Source organism: Apus apus, chromosome 1, assembly GCF_020740795.1.
Source record: "Apus apus isolate bApuApu2 chromosome 1, bApuApu2.pri.cur, whole genome shotgun sequence".
NCBI classification, from domain to species: Eukaryota; Metazoa; Chordata; class Aves; order Apodiformes; family Apodidae; genus Apus; species Apus apus.
In genome coordinates, this window is record NC_067282.1 from 6872947 (window position 1) to 6900932 (window position 27986).

The 27986-nt window shown below is 38.4% G+C and overlaps 1 protein-coding gene across 11 annotated transcripts in view; it reads left to right on the forward strand.

The window, feature by feature from the left end:
* The window catches only part of DLG2 (discs large MAGUK scaffold protein 2), a 1033121-nt gene that overhangs the window by 398297 nt on the left and 606838 nt on the right, over positions 1-27986 (forward strand). For 6 of the 11 annotated variants that reach the window (XM_051620336.1, XM_051620358.1, XM_051620414.1 and 3 more), the window contains exon 2: positions 8727-8807. The exons of the other annotated variants lie outside the window; for them this stretch is intronic. In XM_051620336.1, the coding sequence (XP_051476296.1) occupies positions 8727-8807 (81 nt within the window). The remainder of the gene's footprint in view (positions 1-8726; positions 8808-27986) is intronic. 11 annotated transcript variants of the gene reach the window in all.

Below are 27986 nucleotides of genomic sequence, written 5' to 3' on the forward strand. Positions count from 1 at the left end.
AAGGAGGATGGAGCCAGACTCTTGGCAGTGGTTCCAAATAACAGGACAAGGGGAGCATAGGAAGTTCCATTTAATGATGACGAAAAACTTCTTTACAATGAGGGTGACAGAGCCTTGGGACAGGCTGCCCAGATAGGTTGTGGAGTCCCCTTTTCTGGAGATATTCAAAACCCACCTGGGTGCAGTCCTGAGTAATGTGCTCTGGCCAATCCTGCTTTAGCAGGGGAGTTGAACTAGATGATCTCTAGAGATCCCTTCCAACTCTGACAATTCCATGATTCTGTGATTCAATTCTGTGTAAATATTTGACAAACAAAAGAAGGTACCAAGTCCAGACATAGGTTAATAGCTGGACAATTATATCCTGATTGAGAACCTCAGCATTTAAGAGAAATGAGATAGTTGTATGGCATCACATCTCTGACTGCAGCAAAAAGCATGTGGAGTTGCAGAAGCAGAGTTAGTCAAGAGAAGCCAACCGACTGGGTGTCACAAAGGGAAAGATGTGACAAGGAAGATAGTTTATATCACGTTGCAAAAGCTGTCAAGAGCCAACAATGTGTTTTGTTCAGATGAATCCTCATAGGAGCAATGAGCAGCAGTTCATTAGGAGATAAATACACTATTGAACTGGAAGTAAATGGGACATGTATAAAGTTGGACATGGCACACACACCATTAGGCTGCCAGAAATAGTTGTTTTCAATGCTATAAATGCACAGGCTTGAACACCGGTTAGTAAATTTGCTACTGATTAAAGTGCTGCACCTATTGCCATTAAAAAGGCATAGCCACATCAATGTGCAAAAGCTAAACAGGGAGAGAGGTCTCTGAAAGAGAAGAGTTCAATTTAGAGACCTCACATTAAAGAAATATTGATCTAACTGGATGGATGATCAGCAGGGCTTCTGAGACATCCTCCAGTATGTCTATGGTAGATATGTCACCACACTTACAGGAAATGCAGTGGCAGCTGAAGGCCAGACAGGTCTCTCTGGTACTAAAATGGCATAAACACCCTCATCTCAGTTGATGGGCATGGTTATTGTCTCCAAAGGCATCAGGAGAGAGAATGGAGATCAACAGATCTCCAAATCACACCATTGGATTAATGTCCTTTACCCTAAGGATTCAGAGAGCAAACACAGTTAGTAACTTTGGTAAGAAAAAAAGAGAAGGGAATGATGTTTTGGTGAAAATTTATTACAGCTTTTTACGAGCTTGATGCATCAGGAAATACCTTAGAAAAAAATAACATTTATGCTTTTTCCTTACATTGCCATTTGAGTTATGCTGGGAAGCACATCTGTGGTATCCGAACATTCAGTTGGACCTAGAAAGGTTAGAAAGCTATGAGCAGAAGCTCTCTGGCCAAGAAAGCCAATGGTATCCTGGGGTGCATTAAGAAGAGTGTCCAGCAGGCTGAGGGAGGTTCTCTTCCCCCTCCACTCTGCCCTAGTGAGACCGTATTATAGAATCATAGAATCACTAAGGTAAGGTCATCAAGTTCCAACCCCCCTGCCATGAGCAGGGAACCCTACCACAAGACCAGGTTGCACAAAACCTCATCCAACCTGGCCTTAAAAATGTCCAGAGATGGGGCATCAACAACCTCCATGGGCAACCCGTTCCAGTTCCTCACCACCCTTAGAATGAAGAATTTCTTCCTAATATCTAACAAAAAATCTCCCCTCTCTCAGTTTAAAACCATTACCCCTTGTCCTATCACTGCCCTCTGTCATGAAAAGCCCCATCACAGCTTTTCTGGAGCCCCTTCAGGTCCTGGAAGGTGCTATAAGGTCTCCTCTGAGCCTTCTCTTCTCCAGGCTGAACAGCCTCAACTCTCTCAGCCTGTCTTCATAGCAGAGGTGCTCCAGGCCTTTGATCATCTTGCTGGCCCTTCTCTGGACCCTCTCCAACAGGTCTATATCTTTCTTGTCCTGAAGGCACCAGAACTGTACACAGTATTCCAGGTGGGTTCTGACCAAAGCAGAGTTGAGGGGCAGAATCGCCTCCCTGGCCCTGCTGGCCACACTTCTTTTGATGCAGCCCAGGATGTGATTGACATCTGGAGTGTTGTGTCCAGTTCTGGGCTCCCCAGATCAAGAGGGACAGGGATTTACTTGAGAGAGTCCAATGGAGGCTACGAGGATGATTAAGGGGCTGGAATACCTGCCTTATGTGGACCTGGGGCTGTTTGGTCTACAGAAGGGCATCTTATTAAAGTTTATAAATATCTGAAGGATGGATGTCAAGAAGGACCAATCACTTTTCAGTCGTGCCCTGTGATAGGACAAGGGGCAATAGATGCAAACTAGAGCACAGGAAATTCTACCTCAACCTGAGGAAGAACTTATTTTTATTGTAAGGACTGTGGAACACTGGAACAGGCTGCCCAGAGAGGCTGTGGAGTCTTCTTCTCTGGAGACTTTCAAGACCCATCTGGATGTGTTTCTGTGTGACCTGCCCTAGGTGGTCCTGATCTGTTAGGGGGGTTGGACACAATGATCTTCAGAGCTCCCTTCCAACCCCTACCATTCTGTGATTCTGGGAAAAAGTGGGCTGCTGTGTCAAAGCTGAACTAAGTTCTGTTATATGTTATATTTGGTTTTTGGAGGTACTTGTAGATCATAACATTGATACATGTTGACACCTGTATCCTCAACACACGTGGTTTCTTTGAGAGGAGAGCAACATAGAGACTTTCATGTTTTAATCTTACTAAAGAGTTTGAGAAGCTGAAAGAATTAGAGGACCTTATTCATTTGTGATCTTCATAAGTGATATACTAAGTTTGTTTCAGTCCTTTTATTCCACTCTGTGATGGCTGAAATTACAGCTTTGGCATTAAAGGTGGTAAAGACTGAATAGTTCACTGTAATACAGAAGGAGGCTTCAGAATGTGCTTGGAAATATCTCATGCCCCTATTCCTGGGAAATCAGTCTAAGCTAATATTGACCACAAACCAATTGCCAAAATGTCTTGGGAAATTCCCACTTTTAAACAGATAAAGATTTTTTTGTTGTTGTTAAAATGATTAATGAACTGAATACAAACTTATGGGAGAGCTGCTGGTTGTAGACAAAATCTTTCATGCATTTGGCAAAAGTTTATTAGAAAAAATAGTCCTGAGCCTAAATTTGTTTCCTAATAACTGGAATTTAATAACCAGTCTGGTCTCCGAGGAGATGTGCCAGAGGCAGAATCAAGGGAAGACACTGGAAAATTTCTACATTTGCCAGTGGCATGTATTTAAACTTTATTACCAACTTTGAGAAGAACACCTGGAACAGATAGAAGTTGGGCTTTAGAAAGATGATCTCCAAAATGTTGCAGGAAAAAACCCAAGATTAAAATATAGATAATTTAGAGTGAATAACCCACGAGAGAAGGTGCAAAATATATTGAATTGGCTTCAGTTGGAGAGCAATATAGCAGATCTGAAGTCTTGCAGTATATGCAAGCCTAATTTATGTAAAAGAAGCTCATGTTGATCGTTAGAAAAAAAAAACCTCCCTGGAAAAAAAGGCCTTTATTTGTTTACACTTTCAGAGGGGAAAAAAAATCCTACAAACCTGTGTATTTGTGCTTGACTATTAGCCTTACTTTATCAGAAATTACTTCTGTGAAAGAGGTGCTCATGCATATCAAATCCATTTTTGCTGTAGATAGTACAACTGGCTGAGTAATATCTGAGAACAGACCACAGTTTACTGAGAGTGTATTTAAGTACTTTTCAATAAAGATTAGGTTTAATCATGTAATCTCTTATCCCCATAATTCCCTGTCTAAATGGCTGGTGAAAGTAATGTAAGAAACCCCCCCAAAACCACTATTGCAAAATCAGCCAGACTGTGATTCATATTCAGCACTTTCAAATTGCAGGATGGCTCTGGAAAGGAGAAGTTGTTGTCACTGATAACTCTGATTAATAGAAACTTGAAAACAAGTATATTTGCATTGCTAGAAACCACCTCCACTGGACACTGGCAAATGTCCAGGAAAAGAAAAAGACATAGCAAAATAATGTATATATTTTGAAGTCTTGGGTACTCACACCAGCTAATGGCACTGTGCACCTCTGGTAGTAGAAAGTGGCTGTGTCTACAAGTGGCTGAACAGAAAGTCTCTTTGCACAATGTAATTCATGTCCATGCTGCTTAAGTCTGGCCCATGCTAGAGCAGCTTTGTCCTAGAAGAGATCAGCTGGAGCGACCAAAATCAGCTGAGGTTTCAACTAACATCTAACAGTGAGGACAGTGAGGGTGCAGACTTGAGCCTGTCACTCAGTCCTCTTTTTTTGGTGTTACAGCAGTAGCTGTGTTGCAGCAGATACTTGAACAGAGAGCAATGAAAACAAGTGGGTTTAACATCCCTTTGCCAGCAGTAGTAAGGATATTTCAGTTGAGATACATTGGACAGAAGAACAAGCTCCGGAAATCTCCAAACTAATTATACTTCTCTGGTAAGGTTACTTATTAGAGTGACTAAAAGTATGTGAGCTTATACAGCTGATGCTTTTTATCCTTTAATTTTGGGATGGGAATGAAAGGCACACTTTTGGGACTGTTGCTTTCATCACTGAGTTTCCCAGGCAATAGAGTAATCTCTTGCTTCGGAGCCTCAGTGTAAGTATCAAGCAAGGGATGAGAAAGATCTCTTAGAAGACCCCAGGGCACCAAGTGATCACTGAATGCCACACAAAAGCATCAGTTGACTGAATTCATTCTATCCATTTCATGAATGGAGTATAATAATAGGATTAGAGAGATGTGGGTTTGCACTAGTTATCTCAATATTTGTTTATATGGGGATAATTAATTGGAAAAAGAGGTGTTTGATGGGATGACAGTTTAGAAAACATAATCTTCTAGAGTAGCAGTGAGAAGTAATAGGCTAGTGACAGAGCAAGCATATGCTTGGTAACGCACATGAAGGTCTGAGACCTCTGGTCTTGTCTGATCCGTTTCTTTCACCTAGTTCATCACCTTTCTTTTCTTTCACTTGTTCCCTTACTTCTCCCATTCCCACCAGCTCATCCAAAATATTATTAAGCAGATACGGATACTATATAATAACTAACCCCTCAACCTTGGTGCATCTATGCAGGCAGATAAATTTATTCACAGTTCTGCACTTGGACTCCAGAGACCCCTTTGGACCCAGCAATGATCTTTTCCATAGTTCCTCACAAACCCTTTGTTTTTACAGAATAAATTGGCTTAGCAGGAGATAAAATCACTGATTTTTTTAATATATTTTTTATTTGGGTTTCAATCCCACTTTAAATTTCTTTTTTCTGTCAGTTGTGCTCATTGTATTGAACCCTCTTTGTCTGTGTCTCTCTGCATTACTGTTTGGCTTTATAGGTTCCAGTTGTATTCCATGTCACAGATATTTGTGTAAGTAAAATATAATGATACATGGTAACAAGTGTAGAAACTTTAACTTAGACAGAGCTACCTCTTGACAAAGCCATTCTTCAGTGGATTAAAAGATGAAGCCAGAACTGGTTTAAGTACAGAAATGTTGCTGCCTGCTGCTGCTGCTCCTGGGCCCTTGGGAGCTAAGTTTTGCTTCCAAACCAGAGGGTGTGTGACATGGAGGCAGTCAGAGCCTGACTGCAGAAATCCTAAACATGGAACACCATCCCAGTTCCCAGATTAAGACGAAGAATTAGAAAGGGTGGCAATTCATAGTATGGTTAGTATGTGAAACATATGCACAAACTGAGGCATTGGGTGCATTAGTATGATTATCCACTGCTGGCAATGAATATGCTGGTGCTGAATATGATTAACCTGCTAGCACAGTCAAGAACTATTCTTGTTTCAGAGAGCCCATGTTAAACCTGCCTGCTTGGGAACCTGTGTTCAGCACTGCTTTAATTGCCCTATTGCTGACACACACTGTCAATAACAAGCATTTTTTTCTGCTTTAAGCAAGGGTAAAATCTAAGGATGTTGCAGTGAGCCAGAGCTTGAAAGCCCTCGCTTAGCTTGTGTGCTTGGGATTTAAACTGCTGGGGAAACTTTATGTCTCTGGCTATTCATTATTGCATACAATATGTTCTTGGAAGCCACTCCACATTTAACAGCAGTTAAACCCATCTGCTGCTCCTGAATTTTTATTTCATTCACAAACCTGTTTTAAAAGTATTTTTGGACTTATCACCAATGTGCTATCAACTGTTTATTATTTTGCTGTAAGTTGTTAAAGAAGAATGACTCAAATTTTAAAGGGAAATTATAGCCTCCTATATATTTTTGAGCTTTTCATTGAAAGTTGCCTTCCCCTCATTGTCTGGCATTATTGAAATTTTTAGTTTAAAAGAAATTATTTGCCACTAATGTTCATCACTTCGTGCTAAATGCTGATTTTAGGGATTAGTAATTGCTATGTGTAAAGCAATCACACCATTGGCACAAGAAACAGACTTGAATTTAGCACTCTGAACACAGATGCTGTTCAGTATATTGAAGTTCCGGTAAGTGCAACCGTTTTTCATTGCTGTGTTTAAAAACACTGTCAAAAGTTTCTTTACACATCTCTTCTCCCTGTCTTAGTCTTTTATTGCTGTTACTTGGCATAACAGTTCTTCAGTGCCCTCTACATAAGATTAACAGAAACTTTGTAGTTCCTTGATATTTTCTTCTTCACCTTTTGAACACTTTGTTTTCCTGAGTTTTCCATGTGTAATTGACTCGAACAACATTGTATGATATTCTTGTATGAAGGTAATTTTTGTTGGAGCAAGGCACATCCCAGTATTTAATATGTGCTAATTTTTCTTCCATGGCACTAAATTGATCCTTCCTTAATCCACAGATTAACAAGGCTTTCCAGACTATCAGTGTAGTTTAACCCTTTCTAAAAGTGGAATAATTAAGACACTGAATCTTGTTTGTCTCTAGGTCTTGTGTAAAAACTTGGACCCGATTTTTGAAAGTGAGTTCTCCCAAGGGATCCCAAAAGTCATGGTAGTTCATAATATTTAAGGTAGCTTGTAACATATATTTTTCTTTCAACTAAAGAGCAGGAGATTTAGATTTTCTATGCAATAAACCCCAAAACTTAATGTATTTATACTCAGTAACAACTAGTATCAATGAAAATGTCTGTTAATCCTTTCAAAAAAAGGACTTATTGGGGTAAGATTCAGTTGTTTAAGACAGGCATCTGGTGCTGTTTTAGATGTCTTCAAGATCTGAGATGTGCATGTGAATGTCAGAAGGGAGAGAAGGAAACCCATACACTCTGAAGCAGCAGTTGAAGATAAAGTGATACCCTAGTGCATCTAAGCCAACTCTATTTGGGAAACTCAATCTCACCTTTAGGGTTGTCACATTTGCAACATACAATGTGATGCCTCTGAAAAATGCTGGTTATAAATGCCCTGAGCCATTCTCAGGAGTTTCCCACGTCTCAAAGGATTCTGCTCCTCGCTGACTCATCTAAATGCCTGAAGTTTGACAGCATCAATATAAGCCTCAGCTCTTAAGAATTCTGTTGAATGAAAGCAGTAACCTTTTCAAGTGGAGCTAGAAGTCCCTTTTCCTTAGATTATAATTAACAGTAAAAAATATTATACCCTGAGTTTTTTGATGGTCAGTAGCCATTCTTTATACCAACAGTGTTTCAAGACTTCCCTGAGTAACTTGTTAGCCTAGTGGTTTTATGTTTGGTGATAATCTTACAAGTGAGAATGAAAAAGTGTTAATTTTTGTCCTTTTTTGTTCTTAAAAGGTTGTTTTCTTTAGTAATTTTGAAATGAAAAGGCTCTAAAATTATATATTAGAAGGTGAGGCTTGGCAGTACATAAATATCATAATCAATATGGCCTTTGTAAAAACACTTTTCAGTACCTCAGGCATTAAAAATTCTGAAAAAAAAAAAAAAAAAAAGGTAATTGGAATCAGAGCTACAGACATGGTAATTTTTTGTTGACAAAAACTGCAATCCTTGCACCATAAGTCTCCCTTTTACTGGCAGGGCTCTTCCATATTGTTGTTTGTTAAGAACTCATGTCTTCTCTACAACTGGGTTGACTCATGCCTAGGTGGGAGCCTGAATTCCTTGCAGATTTTCCTTTTTCACTAAAATGAAGCCTGATCTTTAAAAGCAAATGTGTAGTCTCCTGCTGTTAAAACTTCATAAATTCATAGACATAATTAGAGTGGGTTTTAAAATTTAAAAGCAACAGGGTTATTTCTAATTTTAGCTGGAAAGAGGTGGACTGTCAAGAGAATGTTTATTTATTCCTTGTAGCATTTTTGCTTGATTTGCTAATAATTACTCGAGATTGGTAGATGTTGCATACTAAAAATAAACTGAAATACAGTAATACAGTACTAATTTTGTAAAATATATATCCCTTGCTTGTTCTTCCTTGAAGGATAAAAAGCTATTCCATAGATATTTATAATCAATAATATGCATTCACAATTTGAATATTATACAATAAAATGCCATTTCAATTTTATTAAAAAGCCTCTGGGCAATTCAGCATGTATTAACACCAGTTTACAGCTTGGAGGGAATAAATTACATGCCAGGTTATTTCCCAAATAAGTAATAGCAAAAATAAGCCCATCATCCCCCCCAAAAAATAAACAACAACAAAATTCCTGGGAAGCAAATCCACACAACTTAGCACCATATGCAAACATGATGAAAAGTCTGAGTTTGGAACATGTCCTGAGTAGATGTCTCTATGTGCTTCCAGAAAGGCCAAGAGGAAGAAAATCCCACAGGTAGAGGCCTTCAGCTGGGACCTTTTCCTGAAATGGAATGGACTAATTCACAGGTGAGAGTAGTTAATTTAGCTGTGAGAAATAAGTGAGGAAAGGATATAGTTTCTGGATTGCTGCTTCATAGTTTGGCCAACTTTTTTTCAGCAATGCTCTCCTAGACTCAAAAGCACCTGCTTCAAGTTAAAAAAAAGTATATGCATGAGTGCTTCCATAACTTCCAAGATGCTATGGCATATAAGTCTCAACTACATACTAACCAAACTAAAACCAGATTGGGCTATCAAGGGAACAATTTGGCATCACCTGACTTTTGACATTTGAGGAAGCCCACCATGTTGCCGAGGTAGTTAGTGGAGAGACTCTTTCCAAGTGAAGTTCTTCTAAGCTGTTTTGGCTGTCTCCTTTAGATCAAGGTGGATTGTGCCCTGCAAATTATTGTCTCTCTCCATTGTCTAGACATTTGTCAGATATAAATGTCTAGACCTGAGATATCTTATGTGGTCAGGAAAATTTCACATCTGTATTTTTGAAATTTCTTTTTATTGTCTGTTGGCCTTGCAGAGATGGCAGGTTGGCAGGACCAACCTGGGGTATAGGACAGAAAGATGAGGTATATTTATGTTGAATAGTGCAGACAAGAGCATACTTGAAGTTGTTTGTTGTTTGTTTTGGTTTTGGTGTGGGTTTTTTTATTTAATCAAAGAGCTTTTCCAATAGTGGCATTGTCATTGAAACTACTAGTACAAAAATGCCCCAAATCAAACAAAAAGGCTGGTGACTATTGTGCCAGGGTACTAACCTCCACGCATTTCTGTTATAAAAACATTTAGTGTAGTTTATGTTGCATTTGTGTGCTCAGTTTTCAGTGAATGACCTCCTGCCATTATGATAATACGTGTGTGAGAAACTTGATATTTCGGTTATTTGCCAGCTGGGTCCTTTGCAATCTCAGGAGGAATAGAAGGCAGTTTAAGATATCAGGATAATGCACACTAAATGGGATATTTCTGATAAAAGTAGTCTAAAGTGGTATATCGTTGATGTCAAAATTGCTATCCTTTGATTTCGGAGCTAACAAGACACTGAGATAAATAGAGTGGATGACAATTTTGAGTGACCCTTGCACAGCTCTCTGCCAGCTGCATATCAATTTATAATGCCTTAGAATGTCTAAGTAATTTTCCTAAAGATAAGGGCCAAATATATGTGGCATTTAACGTGCCAACCCAGGATGAATTTACTGTTGTGTACAATGGATAAGAACTCTTACAGTATAAATTGATACTCAATTCCTGTCTCCTAGGATTTTGAAAAAGGTTTAATGAAGCTGGTTTCTTGAATTATTTTGGGTGCATATAATGACTTTTTTTGCTGTTTTTTTTGTAACACCAAAAAGAAGAAATGAAGCTAGTCAATCACTGTATAACTAATCCTGTCATTTATTCAAGCAAAGATGAACAAAACCCTCTGATACTCTTCAATACTGAGTGGCACACAGTAGGAGGGAAGGGCTGTTTGCTTCTTAACAAGCCCATATGGTGGTAGGAGATCCAGTGTCCCATCTATGCAAACACCACTGAATCTTTAAAAGCATGTTAAATAACATCTGCCAGTGATAAAATAAGTAAAGCAGAAAGCTCATTATTTGATAATTTTCACCTAAGAGCCTTAAAAAAGGAGGCTGAAGAGATTTGTTGGAATATTTTTTTGAATTTTAGAGAGATGGAGTATGAGTGTCATGCTGTTCTTTTTATCTTTTTTTATCAAAAAATGCTGCAGAGCAGGTTAGCTCTATGTCAGCACTGGAAAAAATATTGGAAAGATTAATGAGGATGTAGCTCAGAAAGCAATCACAAGAGTAAATTAATGGTCAGAATAAATTAATGGTAGTCAGAATAATTTTCAAGCAAAGCAATTATGTTAGATAAACTTCATCTCAGAGTGTGAATTTGCTTGATGAATGGTCCTGGGTGTTGTTTAGGCTTTGGCAAAACGTTTGATTTAATTTTACATTGTTTCTGATATAAATAACAGTATACTTTATCAAAATAATATTCCTTAAGGAGTGACATTGCAAGTACCAGTCAATGAGAAATGACCCTTCTACAGCAATTTTGAGGAATAGTTACGCACAATTTTAAGTTGGATGTGGACAAAGTATTTCAATATTTTCACAAATCATTTGGAAAGCAGCATGAGTTCTTGGGTGGTAAAATTATGCAATGATGCAAAGATTGAAAAAGTAAGAAAAAAGAGGCCACAATATTCAGACAGAGCAATCCTGTTGCAGTCTAGTCTGGTAAGCAGAGGCCACTCAAACAAAATTATTATTACTTAGAAGAGAAGTATTGCACAGCCAGAAAGAAGCAATGCCAGACATACGTACACAGGGGGGACCCCTATGGTGGAAATAAAGGACACAAAGAATGTTCCAGAGAAAAGAACAGACAGCTCAGCAGGGCTTGTACTGTGAACTTTGTTAAATAAAAGAGAGAATAAAAGTTCAGAATAAGGAGGTGGTTTTATATGTATGTGCAAAAGTGAGGTTATGAAAATACCATGCCAAGTTTTAGAGTCTATACTTTTGAAAGACATTAAATATATATAAAGGGATAGAAAAGAGATTTGTGTGGAGAAGAATTCTTTCAGAGAGGACCTGACTTGATGACAGCGTATTCCTTTGGGAGACTGGGAATAAGAGGATTCTTCAGAGTTGCAGAGAGAAGCAGAATACATACCAGGGTAAAAGCAAACAAATGCTGGGCAGGTGTTTTAAGCAGTGAGAATATAGGACAAACTTTAAAGGGAAGGGGTAGAACTCAATCTCATTATGTTTTCCAAATTAGGTGCTTTTCTGAAACAGATACATCCCCTTTAGTTTAAGAGAAGATATTGCTGCCAGTGTTAGGTGCTGCAGTACATTAGACTAACCTCTGTGATCCAAAGATTCTTTCTGCCTTAAAGCCTGAATCTTTTAGGTGCCTGTTCTTTGCTCCAACAGTCAGCATAAATTCCTCAACACAGGAATGTGATTAGATGACATAGTTGAGGGAGATTCAACTCACAGCATTGATGCAGTCTATCACCTTCTTCCCCAGCCACCAGTTCAAACAAAGAAATGTGGAGCTGTATTATTTGGTCTAATGAGAGCATTTACTTCCTTTTTACTTCCTTCCCATGGATGAATGGAGACTAGCACTGCTTTTCTAATTTTATGTTTTCCTTAGTCTGAGATTTGCAGTTTGCATGTTAATGCAAACATGAATCAATCAGACTTTCTGTGGAAGTTAGAAGGCAAGCTGCACACAGCTGCCTTTTGAAATTTTGCGGGTGGCCACTTAAGAGAAAAGCCTCCTCAGAAATGATAAGACACACCTGTATTCTCTGTTATCTACACTTCTGTTATTAATGTCCCAGGCAAAAAAAAAAAAAAGTCACAGTTGTTGTGAGGTCCTTAGGCTCACTTTGTTGTGCTTTTGTTGCAGATCTGTCTTTTTTGTTGTTTATTTTTTCAACTCCATAATACCCCAGATCATATAGAAAGCTCAATCGTATAGAATCCCCAATTCTGACACACTTTCCTGCAGAGGTCCCATCTCCTGGCCTACACATGTGGAGGATGAATTTTGAATTCTTACAAGATCATTGATTTCTGAATTAATTTTCCTTCATAGGCTTATATTCTGAAGTAACTACATTTTTATTAAAACAGCCAAGTTTGGTTAAGAGGGTTTGATGTTGTTTCAGTGCTGTGTGACTGCCCTCTAGTCTCAATGACATTTTGTATAACTGGTTGAAGATCAGGTGATCTTTAAAAAGAGATTCTAGGCTCAAGATATTTTGTTGCAATTCCTGGCTTCGTAATTAGTCTTTCGAGTCATCTTGGAGAGTTTGATTTTTTTTTTTCCTCTCCTATCTGTAAAAGGAAGATAACATTTTATTTCCTTTTGAAAAGTGTTTTGAGAAGCATCACACTGTCTGAAGAGTCTTTAGACTTTTTCTATCTGTTTTTTTATAACTATTTTATTATTGTACAACCGTTATATATATTCTCAAGTAGGGAATGGTATGTTCTGATACAGTAACATTCTAGAGCATTTAGGGGTAAGAAGAAACTGAGATACCCTAGGCTACAAGTCTATAGATGCACTGATCAACACCTAAAGTTAATTAAAATTATATTTGTTTTGTCCTCCCACTACACCCCATTATAGCATTTCTTTTCCAGCTCCCTGCTTTGATTTGTACCTAAACTGAACTCAACTATCATAGCTTATTCTCATCCTGCCTACCCTGTATCATTCACTGGGAGAAAGTGACTCTCACGGTCCATTGTTCAATTGTGAATTCTTCAAAAAAAACGTGCTCATGGCTTTTGTTCAATTCACCAGCAAACTGTCCTTGTCTCAACATCTAAAAAAAGTTAAATGCCAGGTAATTAGGGGTCTAAGACTGGTCAAATCCTGGTGAGAGCTGTTGAGCAATGGTTTATGACTGATGCTTCTTGTTTTACACTTGAATTGGAAACTCTCTGAAGCTTGGCAGCTCCATTTTTATTTTTTTTTTTAATTCTTGACTTGCTGAAAGCCTTAAGCAGTGGAATCCCAGTCCTTGACACTAACTCTGAGCTGTTACAGCGATGGATTTAGGGCTAAACTGAAGCTAACATTCTTTGCATAGTCTTAACTGTTCAACTGGGAAAAGAGGACTGAGCTTCTGTGCTCGCTATTGTAATGTGAAAAATGCAGTAGAGAACAGAGTTTGAGTCTCAAAACCTGATTCTGTTAAAGTGGAATTTCTGTGATGTACAGATCTACTTCCTGTGTGTTCTCAGGGACATGTTTAATAGCTAATATAACTATTTAGCCTTTTCTCTTGCTACGTTTTCAAAAATGAGTCTTTGTTATTGCCTATGTACCCCTATAGAATAATTAACTCACTCATTTCTCTGTGAAGAATTTTTGTGCTGAAAATATTGCATGGGTATTGGGAGCTCTAATTTTTCTTCAGTACCTTCTCCTTCTTTATGATTTACTCACGAGTAGTAGAGGAGTTGCAGGTGCACTTTATAAATTTAGTCTCCCTTTCCTTCTGGTGTCAGCTGATGTTCCCGTGTGGTCTCTCTCACAGACTTTGTCAGATATTGCTCAGGCAGTCCAGCTTATCACTGCTCTGTAGTGGACCTTCCAACCTCAAAGCTGAGCAGAATAATTTGTTTCCACTCTGATTCAAGAAAATGGTAAATCTTTGAAATACTTAAATGAATCCAAGATATTGCCTGCTATTTTTAGATGATGAAACACCTACAAAGGTAGACAACATTTATGAGGCTTTATTATTACCAAAATCTATCTTCTGGCCTGAATGCTACTGGAAATTGTCTTTGTTGTTAAGAAACAGTAATTTATTGACATTAAAAAGGGACATTATTTGTGGGTAGTTCTTCCAAAGGGAAAGTCTTTAAATTGTTGGGTGGCTTCTATTAACAGTCATCATTGATATTATAATATTCAAAAAGTAATTAGATAAACTGTCTGTAGTGTCCCCTGCAGGCACATTTTATTCAGAAGTGATCTATTTTCATATTCCACTTGTCTGCATAGATGAGTGTTCACTAGAGCTTCCAGTTAACAACATTGAACCCTAGAGTTTTAAACAATCTTAAACAAAATATCTCCATTGCAATCCACAGCAAAGGTAAATGCTGCTTTTAATCCCCAATTAAGTAATTCTCACACACTTTCCTGTAGAGTTCCCATATTAATATCCAGATAATGTAAAAGAAAACTGAATATGCAGAGAGTTTTGCTCAACGAAGCTGAGGAAAACAGTGATAACATTGATATTCTGTATTGTTTGACTGGGTTATATGGAGTAAAGTCAGTGCTGGAGCTTGAAATGAGGTTTTAAACTAGTTATTCTTGATTTTTTTTTCTCCTGTGATGTAATGCAGCATGAATTGTTTAATTTACAGCAACAGTATGGTTTGGTGTTAAATGTTACAGAGGCAATGAAGAGGTTGTTCTGCTTTTAATGGATGCTGTGACCTACATTTTTCCCCAAGGCACCACAGACATTTTTCAGAAAAGTCTCCTGTTAATTATAATTTTACTCTGTGGTGCTGGGTCAATTGTCATTTCCATTATATAAATGTCTAAAACTGGGTGGGGGTAGTTCAGTTATTTTAAATCACATTAGGTAAAGATTTGCCATTGAGGCTGGTAGCTGGGATATAACTGTTTTAGGAGATCAAGGTGGCTTCAGTCTCACAGTCCCTTTTGTGCCAAACCCTGTAAATTCTGAGGGCTCCAGGAGTACCTGCATTTCCTGAAGGCACTTCTGCATTCTTGAGAAATTAAGCCAAAAGTGCTGAATATTTCTGTCAGCTTAAATTCCCATGGCCTCCTGTAGAGCAAATCTGTGGTCCTGACCATCCACCAACCCGGGTTTCTGGAGTAAACCCTAACCTTGCTGCACTGCTAAATGTGCTCCATATTTCCTCCCAGAGGAGACCACATCCATTCCTGTGTGGTCCCTGTGCCATCTGCTTCATGGAAACAGGGGCATGTACGTTGGTAACTTGGAGGAGAGATGGCCTATATGAAAGAAGTCAGCCCATTTTAAAAAAACAGTCTCTTTAAGAAAGAGGAAATTTATTTTTCATCCCTGACCAGTAAAACTTAAGAGCTGCTGGACTTTAATTATAGACCCTCTGCATTTCCTTTCTTTCATAAAGAAGCTTATGTGGGCAACTGGCAATATCAGACAGTTCTTAACTTCCTTGAGAAGGATTTTTTTTCCCTCATGACAGACCTAATATTTATGGTTTTGTTGTTTCGGATGTTTTTTAATATCAATTTACTCTGGTTGGGGCTAAAGCACACTTACCACCTGCTTACTTGAAACATCTGGGATTTCTTGATTACTTAGTTATAGCCAGCTTGGGTTGGATGAACAGCTGGGTATCATGAGAGCTAGAAGCATTTCTCAACTCCAAAAGACTGACCCAGAGCTTCCAAGGTTAAAGAAACATAAAAGCAGCAATCTTTGTAACCTTTCAAGTTATTAGAAAATCTTTAAATTATTGTGTGAAGTCATGACTACACTGCAGTAGGGAGCTGAGAAATTCAGTTTCTGAAAACTTCAGGATCCTGAAGTCATAATCTGAATTCACTGCCTTTTTAGATCTTTTCAAAATTTTCAAGCTCAGTGTAATTTTCCTTAAGAAACACAGGTGGTTTTATTGATTCTGGAGACAATTTTCCGATTAACTATTTAAAATATTGTTGTTTATTAAAGTTAGAAAGTTGGGTGGCTATCTATGGCCATTGGGTATGATTGTATGTTGATGATGTAGTTGATGTAATTCTTTTCGCTCTGAGCATAAATTCAGAAATTAGTCATAACTCAACTTACAGTTTAAAGTAAAATACCTATTGCGATGATAAAATCTTTCTGAAAATATTATATCTTAGTGAACTCCTATGTGCCTTTATATTGATGTCTGTTGCCTCAGCATACTGTTCTATCTCTTTTTTTCCTTTATTCAGGCTCCAACTTAGGGACTAAAATTATTTTTCTCTTTTCTTCATGTGTGAATTCAGAAAAGCACAAAGAAATTGTTAAGTACAAGCTATAAAAACAGTGTCTTTAATTTTATTGGGAATACATGCTCTTTCTGTATACAGCCCAAAGCCTTTTTATTGTTTATATAAACTGTTTATAGGATGTTTACAGCTACATGTTGAATTCTTTTCATGTGTTATTTGAAAAGCTATTTCCCATGGTAAAAGTGATCATGGTAAAATTATATCTTTACAGTACAGGGTTGTGTTCAAGAAAACTCATATGAAATTTTTCTGTCTTTGGGGCAACAGAGAACTGTAGAGAAATGCAAAGCCTTCCATTGATATAAGATCAAGTTACTATGTCTCTGAAAAGAGAATGTTTGGTTTAAATTTTTCCTTGTTGTTGGACTCTATTTATAACCATATTTTCATTCAGGCCCTTTATTCAGTGTAGTACTGAAAAGAGATGTAGGAATTAGTAAATAATTTGGAGAATTTTAGAGAACAAAAAGAAACAGCTTAAAATAAAGAGCAAACTGATTAATTTACCTGGCCTTGGCTTCTACAATGGAAGACTTTTTTCTACAATGCCTTTTGAATCCAGCTCTGAATACCAAAAAAGCAGCACTTTTACTTTATTGGGAAAAAGTTAATTGTTCTTGCCTACAAAAAAAACCCAAAGCAACAACAAACACATTCTTACTGATTACATTACAAAGGAGAAATGACTGAGTTTAGCTTAATCTGTAGCTAAAGCCTGGAGAAATTTTAGACCTCAAGAAGCAGATGAATCCCATAAACACACAATTAAGATACCTTTTCATGTTCAGCATCCCCAGTGTGAGCCAAACATGCCCCTTATTCCAACTCTATTCAATAAAAATAAAAAAGGTGTCCATTTGTTTAATTCCAACAGAGAAAACCCAGAGAATTAAGAGCATTATACTTCTGCTGTAGTTTGGTTATCTACAAGGTAGATTATATTGTTGAGAGATAGAAGATGTATAGCTTCTTTACTGTGTAAGCCTTCAGTGCTGCTGCAACTTCTAATTATCATTGAATGAATTGGCTTAGCTGTTCCCACACACACAGAATTGTAGTGTCTTCTACTTACCTCAGAGCAGTTATAGCTCACTTTGGCCATAGATATTTGAACACTGCATTTTTTGTTTTGATGGATAAAACTCCTCACAGCTACAAATGCAACCAAAATATAGCTCATTTTTCATTTCTGTCTGTTTCAAAGGGTTTCTGTCCCTATAGTGACCTGTGAAGGCCTCTGTCCCTTTAGAAATACATAATTCATCTCACTGAGCTAAATTTCCAATGACCAAATTCTTCCATTTTTCCTAGAAGTCTTATCAAAAAAATTACCCCTTTCTTAGCTTAAATTGTCCTTCATCTTAAGCTCCACAGAACTTCTGGATCCCAACCTTTGAAAGCTCCCTTTGAAGGTTTCTAAAATAATAAGGGTCTGAAACTATTTCTAAAGTAATATAAGCCCTGATCCACCTCCTTTACCTCGAAATTCGTTCTACTTTGAGCAGGAATTGGATTATATGAGACAGGTAATTTCCAGCCCAAATTGTTATTCTATAGTTCTATGTTTCTGTGAAGTTAATTGAAATTAATTAGGGATTGATTTTGAAGAGTGAAATTCTAGACTAAGACCTAAACATTGTAGGTATCCAAATTTAAAAATGTCAGTCCCTCTTTCCTAGACACACCTCTGTCATTCTTAACATTTAGTTGAGCTTTTCCTTCCCTCTGTTTCATTTTCAGTCCCGCAGTGCTAAGCTGTTTTTTTTTTTCTTGGTAACTTTGAAATGTTTGGCCATTTCACTTTGTTTTTTCCTTGGTCATTACTCGGTCTGGTCTTTTTCAACATATTCATCAATGACCTGGAAGAGGGGACAGAGTGTATCCTCAGCAAGTTTGCTGCTGATACCAAACTGGGAGGTGTGGTGACACTCCAGAGGGCTGTGCTGCTGTCCAGGCTGCACAGGCTGGAGAGCTGGGCAGAGAAGAACCTAATGAAATTCAACAAGGTCGAGTGTAGGGTCCTTCACCTGGGGAGGAAAAACCCCAGGCACCAATGCAATGTGCCCTTGCCACCAAAGAGGGCCAATGGAATCCTGGGGTGCACAAGGAAGAGTGTGGCCAAGAGGACAAGAGACGTCATTCTCCCCCTCTCCTCTGCCCTGGTGAGGCCACATCTGGAATAGTGCATCCAGTTCTGGGCTCCCCAGTTCAAGAGAGACAGGGAACTAGTGGGGAGAGTCCAGGAAAGGGCAGCAAAGATGACTGGGGGATTGGAGCATCTCCCTTGTGAGGAAAGACTGAGAGAGCTGGAACTGTTCAGCCTGACAAAGAGAAGGCTGAGGGGAGATATTATTGATGCCTACAAGTATCTCAAGGGTGGGTGCAGTGATGGTGGATTCAGGCTCTTGGCAGTAGTTCCCAGTGACAGGATGAGGGGCAAGGGGCACCAGCTGAAACACAGGAAGTTCCATTTAAACATGAGGAAAAACTTGTTTATGGTGAGGGTGACAGAGCCTTGGGACAGGCTGCCCAGGGAGGTTATGGAGTTCCCTTCTCTGGAGATATTCAAGACCCACCTGGATGCAGTCCTGAGTGATGTGCTCTTGTTCTGTTGAATGGAGTTAAATCCAGTTGGTGGCCGGTCACGAGTGGTGTTCCCCAGGGCTCAGTGCTGGGGCTGCTCCTGTTTAACATCTTTAGTGGTGATTTGGATGAGGGGATAGAGTGCACCCTCAGGAAGTTTGCAAATGACACTAAGCTGGGTGGGAGTGTCAATCTGTTGAGGGCAGGAGGACTCTGCAGAGGGATCTGGTCAGGTGTGTCCAATGGGCAGAGGCCAATGGCAGAAGTTTCAATAAGGCCAAATGCTGGGTCCTGCACTTGGGCCACAACAACCCCCCAGCAGCAATACAGGCTTGGGGAGCTGCCCAGCAGAGAGGGACCAGGGGGCCGGCTGAACATGAGCCAGTAGTGTGCCCAGGTGGCCAAGAAGGCCAATGGCATCCTGGCTTGTATCAGGAATAGTGTGACCAGCAGGACCAAGGAGGTGATCTTGCCCCTCTACTCAGCCTTGGTTGAGGCTGCACCTCAAGCACTTGTTGCAGTTCTGGGCACCGCAGGATAGGAAGGACACTGAGGTGCTGGAGAGGGTGCAGAGAAGAGAACTAGGCTGATTAGGGGTCTGGAGAACAGGTCTTATGAGGAGAGGCTGAGGGAGCTAGGGCTGTTCACCCTGGAGAAGAGGAAGCTGAGGAGAGTGCTCATTGCTCTCCACAACTACCTGAGAGGAGGCTGTGGTGAGGTGGGTGTCAGCCTCTTCACCCTGGTGACTAGAGATAGGACAAGAGGAAACGGGGTCAAGTTGTGCCAGGGGAGGTTCAGATTGGATATTAGGAAAAAATTGTTCACAGAAAGAGTGTTGGCCAGGCTGCCCAGGGAGGTGGTGGAGGCACCTTGGAGGTGTTAAAAAAATGGGTAGATGTGGTGTTTCAGAAGATGCTGTCACAGGGTTGTAGGGCTGACAGTTGGGCTTGATGATCTTGAAGGTCTTTTTCAACCTTAATGACTCCATGATTCTATAAAAGAAGAACTGTAATTTGGAGATGGCTGGAATCTGGTATCAGGAGGTAGAAATTTTGCCTACGTTTTACAGAGTATAAAACCCTTCCTGTGACTTTTGAAACAACCAGAGGACTTCTTGAGTTCTAAGTCAAGATATTTTTAAATCTTTTGAGGATTTACTACTCATTGCCCTTCTTCCTAGTAATTCAGCAGTTTAAATTAGGTAATTGCTGAGCAAATTCCAAAGCTGTTCCATGAATGTCAGCACTTGCCTCCTCTAGCTGCTGGGAGAGAGGTAGCTTTGGAACAAGTAGTTGATCTCAGAGTGTGAAACCTCTGTTCTCAAGTTAGCTTTCTAATAGCACTGATAATTTTTTTTATCAGATCTGTATATCAGTTGGTAAAGAGGATGACTTGGGATGAGAGTGACTGTGTGTTTATTGGTGCAGAAGACAAGGAGAGATTGATAAGAAATTAGTAAAATGCAAGTAAAAAGGCTCTCTAGTGAGGCACAATATGGGGAAGAGTGAGTCTGAACAATGTGGAAAAGATATGGGAATGGAGGGAAAAAAAGAAGGAAAAATATTTAATAAATTGCTTTTATCTGCTGTTTGCTAAGTAGAAGATAGGTAATGTTAGCTGGTTAAAGTTTCTTTCATCTTGCTTTCTTAGTTTTGTGTTGGCTATATTTCATAGAAATGCAAAGATATTATTCAAGGAAGATTAGATTTAGATTGAACCACATCTAAATCCCTAGAGCAGCTTTTAACAGGGGAAAACCTCTAGAGAAAGAGGTGGACTGAGTTTTGTTACTGTCTTAGAGCAGATGATGCCAGCAAATTATTCTGTGATTCTGTTATCAATGTATATAAGTATCTAAGGGGTGGGTGCAAGGAAGATGGAGAGAGGCTCTTCTCAGTAGTTTCAAGTATCAGAACAAGGGGCAATGGGCACAAGTTGGAACACAGGAAGTTCCATTTAAATATGAGGAAAAACTTCTTTACAGTGAGGGTGTCAGAGCACTGGGACAGGCTGCCCAGGGAGGTTGTGGAGTCTCCATCTCTGGAGATATTCAAACTCCACCTGGATACAATCCTGTGTAAAGTGCTCTAGGTTATCCTACTTCAGTGGGGAAGTTGGACTAGATGATCTCTAGAGGTCTCTTCCAACTCCAGCAATTCTGTGATTCTGTTATCAATTTCACATAAGATGCAGGTTTGAAAAGTCATGTATATTACCTTGTCCAGATATAATCTATATTATTCTATTATCTATTGGGTTATCTGAGAAAACAGAACTTTACATGACAACTGTATATAAAATCTTAGAGTGTCTGTGCAGTTGTGGTGCTATTTGAGAACCATGACTTCACAACTAATATTAAAAAGACTGTAAAAATAAAACTCATGCTACATTGAACTATTTTACAGAAACACACCGCTCTTTTAATCCTAGAAATTAGTTGGGTGATATGGCAGAAAGAGGCCCCCTAAACTGTGCAAAATATGTTTTTTATCCTGGCTTAATGTTTAGATTAATAGGTAAGAAGAAATTCTCTATGCCCTAGAGTTGTGTGTGTTGTGTAACTTGTCCTTTCATAAAGACCTGTCTTTGTATGATGTGAGTCATTTTATTGGTCTTAGTAATTTTTGCTTGATGTTTTTCAAATAATGAATTACTCAGGATAAAATGTAGGCTTTATAAGTGGAGACTTAACAGGTTCATGAAAAGAGAGTATTTCTGAAAAATCAATGTATAGGACATTTGTTGAGTATTTAGAGATTGGCTGTTACTATAAGACAAATCAGTTTATATATTCATACTGGTAAAGGAGTTGCTTAGTTCAGCATATTTACTCTGCTGGGAGAGGGCAAATTTGGGGTTCAGTCCTCTACTGTCTTTACTGGAGACAGTTGTCTGATGAAACAAGAAATAATGCAGAATAATCCAGAGCCTTTTACAGAGGAACTTTCTTTTAGGAAAAAAAGCCAAAAGTATCTGCTTTGAAAACTGTGACACTGTGATCTGGGCCTTATCCAATAACCAGTTTTGTGGATTTGAAATTGGCAAACTAAGTGATTAAAGGCTTGGTTTTATTAGAACCTAACTAATGTAAATCATTTAATCTGATGCCTGATGTCTTGAGCTTGTCACACACCCTTTTTACAAGCTTACATGACACAAATTTTCTATGACTGTAAACACTTCATTTACAGACCTCAGACTCTGAAATCAAATTAAGAGTTAAATTGAAATGAAGACAATGGGTAAAGATGTGACAGGTTGGGTTACCTGAGCGGCCAGTTTTAGGCTAAGCAGAGTTCACATTCCACTTCCAGGTGGAAAAGAAATGATGCTTCACATGCTTGAAAGATGCTTAGCTAAATGTAACTATTGAGCAGCAATTCTTATCATAGGGAAATCTCTTCTTTCGAGGTTTGGTTTTTTTTTGGTGAATTGCTGAACACAAAATGACATTGCATATGCAGAAACCAGTTGTTTATTGTGACTCAGTACCCTAGGTATGCATGGTCCTGTATATACCTAACATGCCAGAGCTGTCTGTAGATCTAATGACATAAAAGTACATAGTTCAGAGGAGGGAGATTAAGAAATAACTTGGCAAAAAAATGGGTCAGCTTCAAAAAGATGACATACGTTTTCTCTTTGCTCATCTTGATGCTTTTGTATTTCTTAGGTGCTTTGGGTTTTTTTAAGCAAAGTGGATGCTTTTCTTACTATAGAATTGTGAAGAGGCAAAGTTAAGAGGGAGTTTCCTATTGTGATGTAATTTAAGCTTTTAAGTGCCTACAGCCTCTGTGGATGCTGGGGCACCGTAGCATCAAATCAGCTCTCTCTAGGGAATAAAGAGTGACAATGACTGATTAAATTATGAAAACCTGCTTGTAAGGGACACATGGCAAAATCTGTGTCTCAATTCTCTTACAGTTCATCGTGATGCAAATAAAGAGTCTAAGGCTTTGGGCAAGTGGTGTCTCCCTTAAAAGGGAATGTAGTTTTCACCCAATTTAATTCTATGAACCTTTGGGTTTAAATCCAGAATTGCGAGGTGATGAACATATTTTTATATGTAGGAGGGTTCCACAGATAAAAAACCAATATTTTTATGGGTCCTTGGGTATTTAATGTGAAGGAAGTATAAATAGCCTTGTGGGGTAAGCACAAATTTTACAAGGTGCATTAAACTAGGTTCAGTGGAGTGTTGCCGAATACTGCAGCCTTGCTAGTTTAGCTGTAAACTGTTCACTTAAAATTAGTCATTGCTGTCACAAAGCTTAAGATTTTCATACTATACTATGTAGAGAGAGATTAAGGCCTTCCAATTGATGACTAATTCTAGACTGGTCATTTGTTTTCCTCTTGGATTAATATGCTGACTTTTGTTGTTCCATAAAGTCAGCAGAGAATTGCACTGACCTTGATATTTAGCTAGTGAATGCTGCACCTCTGTTTTTGTACACATTGCTGTATTAGTTTTTAGAAATATTTTTTTTAATTTCTCTTTTAAGAGAATATTCAGGAAATAGTGCAGTGTTAAATATCCCATTTCCTACAGAATCTTCTGAAGGGCATTGTGTGACTGTCAGAGGGACACACCATGTACAGCACAACTTTGTAATAGGTTTGCACTGTCATTAAGCTAAGGGAGGCCATTCCCCTCTCCCACCACCAACCCAGACAAACTGACTCTCTTTTTCTTGCCCTTTCATTTATCTCATTCCTTTAGCTGGAGCACAGCAGGATTCTCAGTTATTTTAGGATTGCCAATGTTCAGCCCAGTAAACAAAAGATACATTTCACTCTAAGGTGATTAAGCAAACCCGAATGAAACCATAATGTGAAAGGGAAGAGGTTAAAAAAAAAAACAGAGCTAATTCTGACATCAAATTACATACTGACGCAGAAAATGAACAGGGGTAAACCAATTCTGGCACTCAAAAGCATGCCAATATAAGGACTGCTAATGAAAATTGGTCTAATAATTTGAAATGCATGCATATCAAATGCACATATCCCATGCACCAAAGTATTTTGAGAAAATGGAACTTCTGTTGGAACTTCTAATCAATGCCTTGTTAAACATGTTACATATTCAATCAGGTGCACACTAATCTATTCCTCTGCTCCACTGGTGGACAACATTTCAGGTTTTCATCTTTCTCATAAATTATGCTTAGCATTTGATGAAATTATCTTCTCAAATTAAGTATGTTGGTTGCCCATCTTGTTGTTTGTCTTGAGAGCTAACTGTTTCATGTAATTGCACTTGGGTATTGCTGCATTTGCTTGGTTTTGAATACCATAATTAAAATTACAATGGACATGGACCATGACAGACTCATGACTAAAACTTGGGAAAAAATCTTACTAATCCCTTATCTGCTTTCTCAGGCAATTGGTATAATTCTGTCTAAATCCTAATATCTACAAGTTTGTTGTCAGCTAAATAACATTTTTTACACTGGTTATACCAGTACAGATGCTAGCAGATTGAGTCTTCTTTTAGCAGTACATTATCATATTCTCTGGCACCTCTGCATATACTCTAAAATACAAGGGGAGGGGTGTAATGGTGTCCAAAATTATCACAGAAGACACATGTTAATATAAATTAAAATGTTCAAAGAGCAATATTCATCTTAGCCTCTACAATGAGAAGATATCAAAGCAGCTCAGCAGTGTCTTATGAGCAGCTAATTGGAACTCTCTGCTTGCTGTTTGTGACATTCTGTCCTTTGAGTCAGAGTTTGATCAACTACAAGATCTCACCCAGATTTACTATTTCTTTTCAATCCCAGGAAGGAGCCCAGAATGCATCACTTTATTTTGTGAATGCTGTCTGCTCATAGTGAGAAAGTTCATAAAAACCACATAGTAGCAGTTCCCAAAAGGATACGTCAATTATAATATATCTAATTTCCCACTGTTGTGCATATTGGGTGAACTGATGAAGAGAAATGATTTAATATTCATTTTTGTCAGGATTCCAGATTAAATTAATTATACAGCTTCTCAGTCTGGTGGCTAGACCACCTTATGTAACATATCCAAAACTCTATATAGCTCCCTATTCCAAGACATAGCAATGCAGTGTTTGCACTTTTCAGATGATTTTTATAAACATGTAATTTTCTAACAGCAGCCTCCACCCAGTCTTCAGGCTGTCTAGACCATTGGTCACCTGAAGATGCAATACTGGATCCTTCTTTCAGTGCTGCTGCCAGAAAAACTGGGACTGCTATTTTAACATGGATATCTCAGGCTCATAATAGTGAGAAACAGCTGTAGTACTTAATGAAACCAAACTTGCTGATATTTTAGCGTAGTTTATATAAAATTATTCCATTTGCCTAAAAAATCAAAATATTGAGTCTGATACCCTGATGATCCTTCTGGAATTGGACAAAATTTCTTCTTATTTGGCATGACCTTTATTCCAGTGATATTTCTGACATGAGCTTTCACCTGTGTGAAACACTTTGAGGAGATATTAGTGAGAGGAACTTTCTTAACATACTAGTCAGACAGAAAGGACATGATGCTACCAAAACAAAATAAAATGTTACAAGTAACTGAAAAAGTGTGGAATAGCATGGAAATTAGAAACCAACCTGAACTATAGAAATCTTCATTATACTAGCTATGATATATTCTGTATAATTATAATTGGGAACAGGCATTCCTTCAGATTTTTGTTTGCTTTTGCTGATGTCAAACATTATCCAGATGGCATAGTGCATTTTCTGTAATCACCTCCTTTCTATCTCATGCTTTTTCTGATCTGTATTCCTCACAGTGCTTTCTCTTTTCTTTCAGAAACCATATTACAATGTCCTTCATTCTTAGTCCTATTGCCATACAGTTCTCTCCTTTGGAACCATTTCTTAACTCATAATCCTAATTTGTCCTTTTTCCTTAAACGTGGTGGGGTTTTTTTGTTTGTTGGTTTTTGTGGATTTTTTTTCCCCCTAATTGCTGATTTCAGGTTTCACGGTCTGAGTGCTTTAGAAGCAAGTATTACTTGTAAGGAATATTGCCTGTTACTGGTATCACTTTCAGATTCTGCAACAGCAAGGATTGTATGCTTAAGCAATACATATTTCACACATATTAATTCTGAGGTTTAATGCTATGAACCAACACATTTTTTATACCAGCCTAAGAAACATGAAAATATCTACATGCAGTTTGAAGGAGTAATTTTTTTGAAACTCAGTGGAGACAAAAACTCTTCTTAATGAGACCTGGTAAACTGCAAAGACAGAAAATGGTTCCTCTCCACTCTGGTGAGTGTCTTGGGCAGTCAGTGCAGAGGAATATGTAACTGTGGGTAAGGGAGTGGATAGTGGAATAAGCCAGGGAAAGGGGTGTTGAGTGTTTCTGCTGAAGATGGCTTATATTTGGAAGCACAGACTGGAGAGCTGTGAATTGGTGTTTATTCTCAGTCTCCTATGTTTGCAGGCTTTGCTTTTCAATACCCACAAAATAAAGAAATGCTTTGTATGAAAGCTTCAGGATTCCCATTAGGCAATCTCTGTAATTAATGCAGAATAGAAAAGAATTAACATAGACAAGCAAGAACATGACTCATCTTATGCATTAACTTTTGTTGTCATTTCCATTGAAATGAACAATTCTAATATCCATGTGGAATTTATATCACACCTTTTTTTCCTTGGCTCTCTCTTGGCACACAATAATATAAACTAAATCTCCCACCACCTCTGTGAGGTGATGCATGCCAACAGGCGATGTCATCAGCATAAGAGCTTAAAAAGACATAAGTATATTATAGAAAACTTTTCCAGGCACTGAAATGCACCTGACAGCTATCTCAGTAAGAATCAATCAGCTATTTGAACAGTGTATGTAACTCATAACAAGAAGTAAAAATAAATGAAACTGCCAGGAAAATCAACTGATGAAATTTAAATTTTAAATCAGTATTACCCAGGACTCTGGGATTAAAACTCCTAACCTTTCAGAAAATGCTATTCACTGTTTTTCGGCAATGCTAGTGTCCAGAATTGTGATGCTGTCTTTACATAACACCAAGTACCAGTGTAGTACTGATGGGGGGCAGAGGGAAGATTTCTACCTACTGAACTGTGGTCACCACCTTCTGTATCTCCTTGGCAGCTCTTCCAATCATCTTGGTCTGTTGATCTAACAAGCCTTCTCAGTTGCAAACTCAGGGGGTTTCTCCACTTTTCACTGTTCCAGTGTTCCTTTGTGTTTGTGTAGATGATTGTATAACATTCTTCATTGCAGGTTTTCACTGTTCACACTTTGGCACATGCCCTTAAAGCATCAGTCTGTCAGAGAGCCTGTTTAAACGATTTGAGAAAGAAATGCGTTCACCTGTAAATTCAGGGTTTGGTGTCAGTAGGTCTAATGGCAGAAGTGAAACACAGGCAGTGCACAGATACCTACCTGCTCTATCTGGGGAGCTTAAGACTGGAAGGGAATATAAGAGCAAGTTGCTTGAAGACCATTAGATTTAGTCACTGGACTAAAGAACATTTGTATTTTAAAGATGTATATGTCCCTGCAAGGCCTTCAGTCTTGAAAGGTTTCATGTAACAGAGAAGCTATCACTTCCTTTGGCAGTTTGTTCTGATGATTGCTTTCCCTGCTATTAACATGCTGCATTTCCAGTGTAAAGCTGTCTGGCAACAGTTTACAGTCAGTGGTTCTTGTTATGGCTTTTTCTACTATATTAAACACTGCATTCAAATCACTTCTCAGTCATCAGATAGAAAGTTAAACAGCTTGAACTTTTCAGCCTTTTAGTGAAAGAAAATTTTCTCCAGCCATTGAAACATTTCTTTCTTCTGTTTCTTTAGGTCTTTTGTTTCACAACATCCTTATTAAAATGTAGACACCTTAATTTTATTCAGTGTCCCTACATTAGAGTTATGGTGCACTAAACTTAACAAAATAACTCCTGTACTGCCCTTTGCTACTAATTTTATCTAATGCTTTTCAAATGTATATCTGAGGACTCAGTAAATTTTTTTCCGTAACAGTCATAGAATC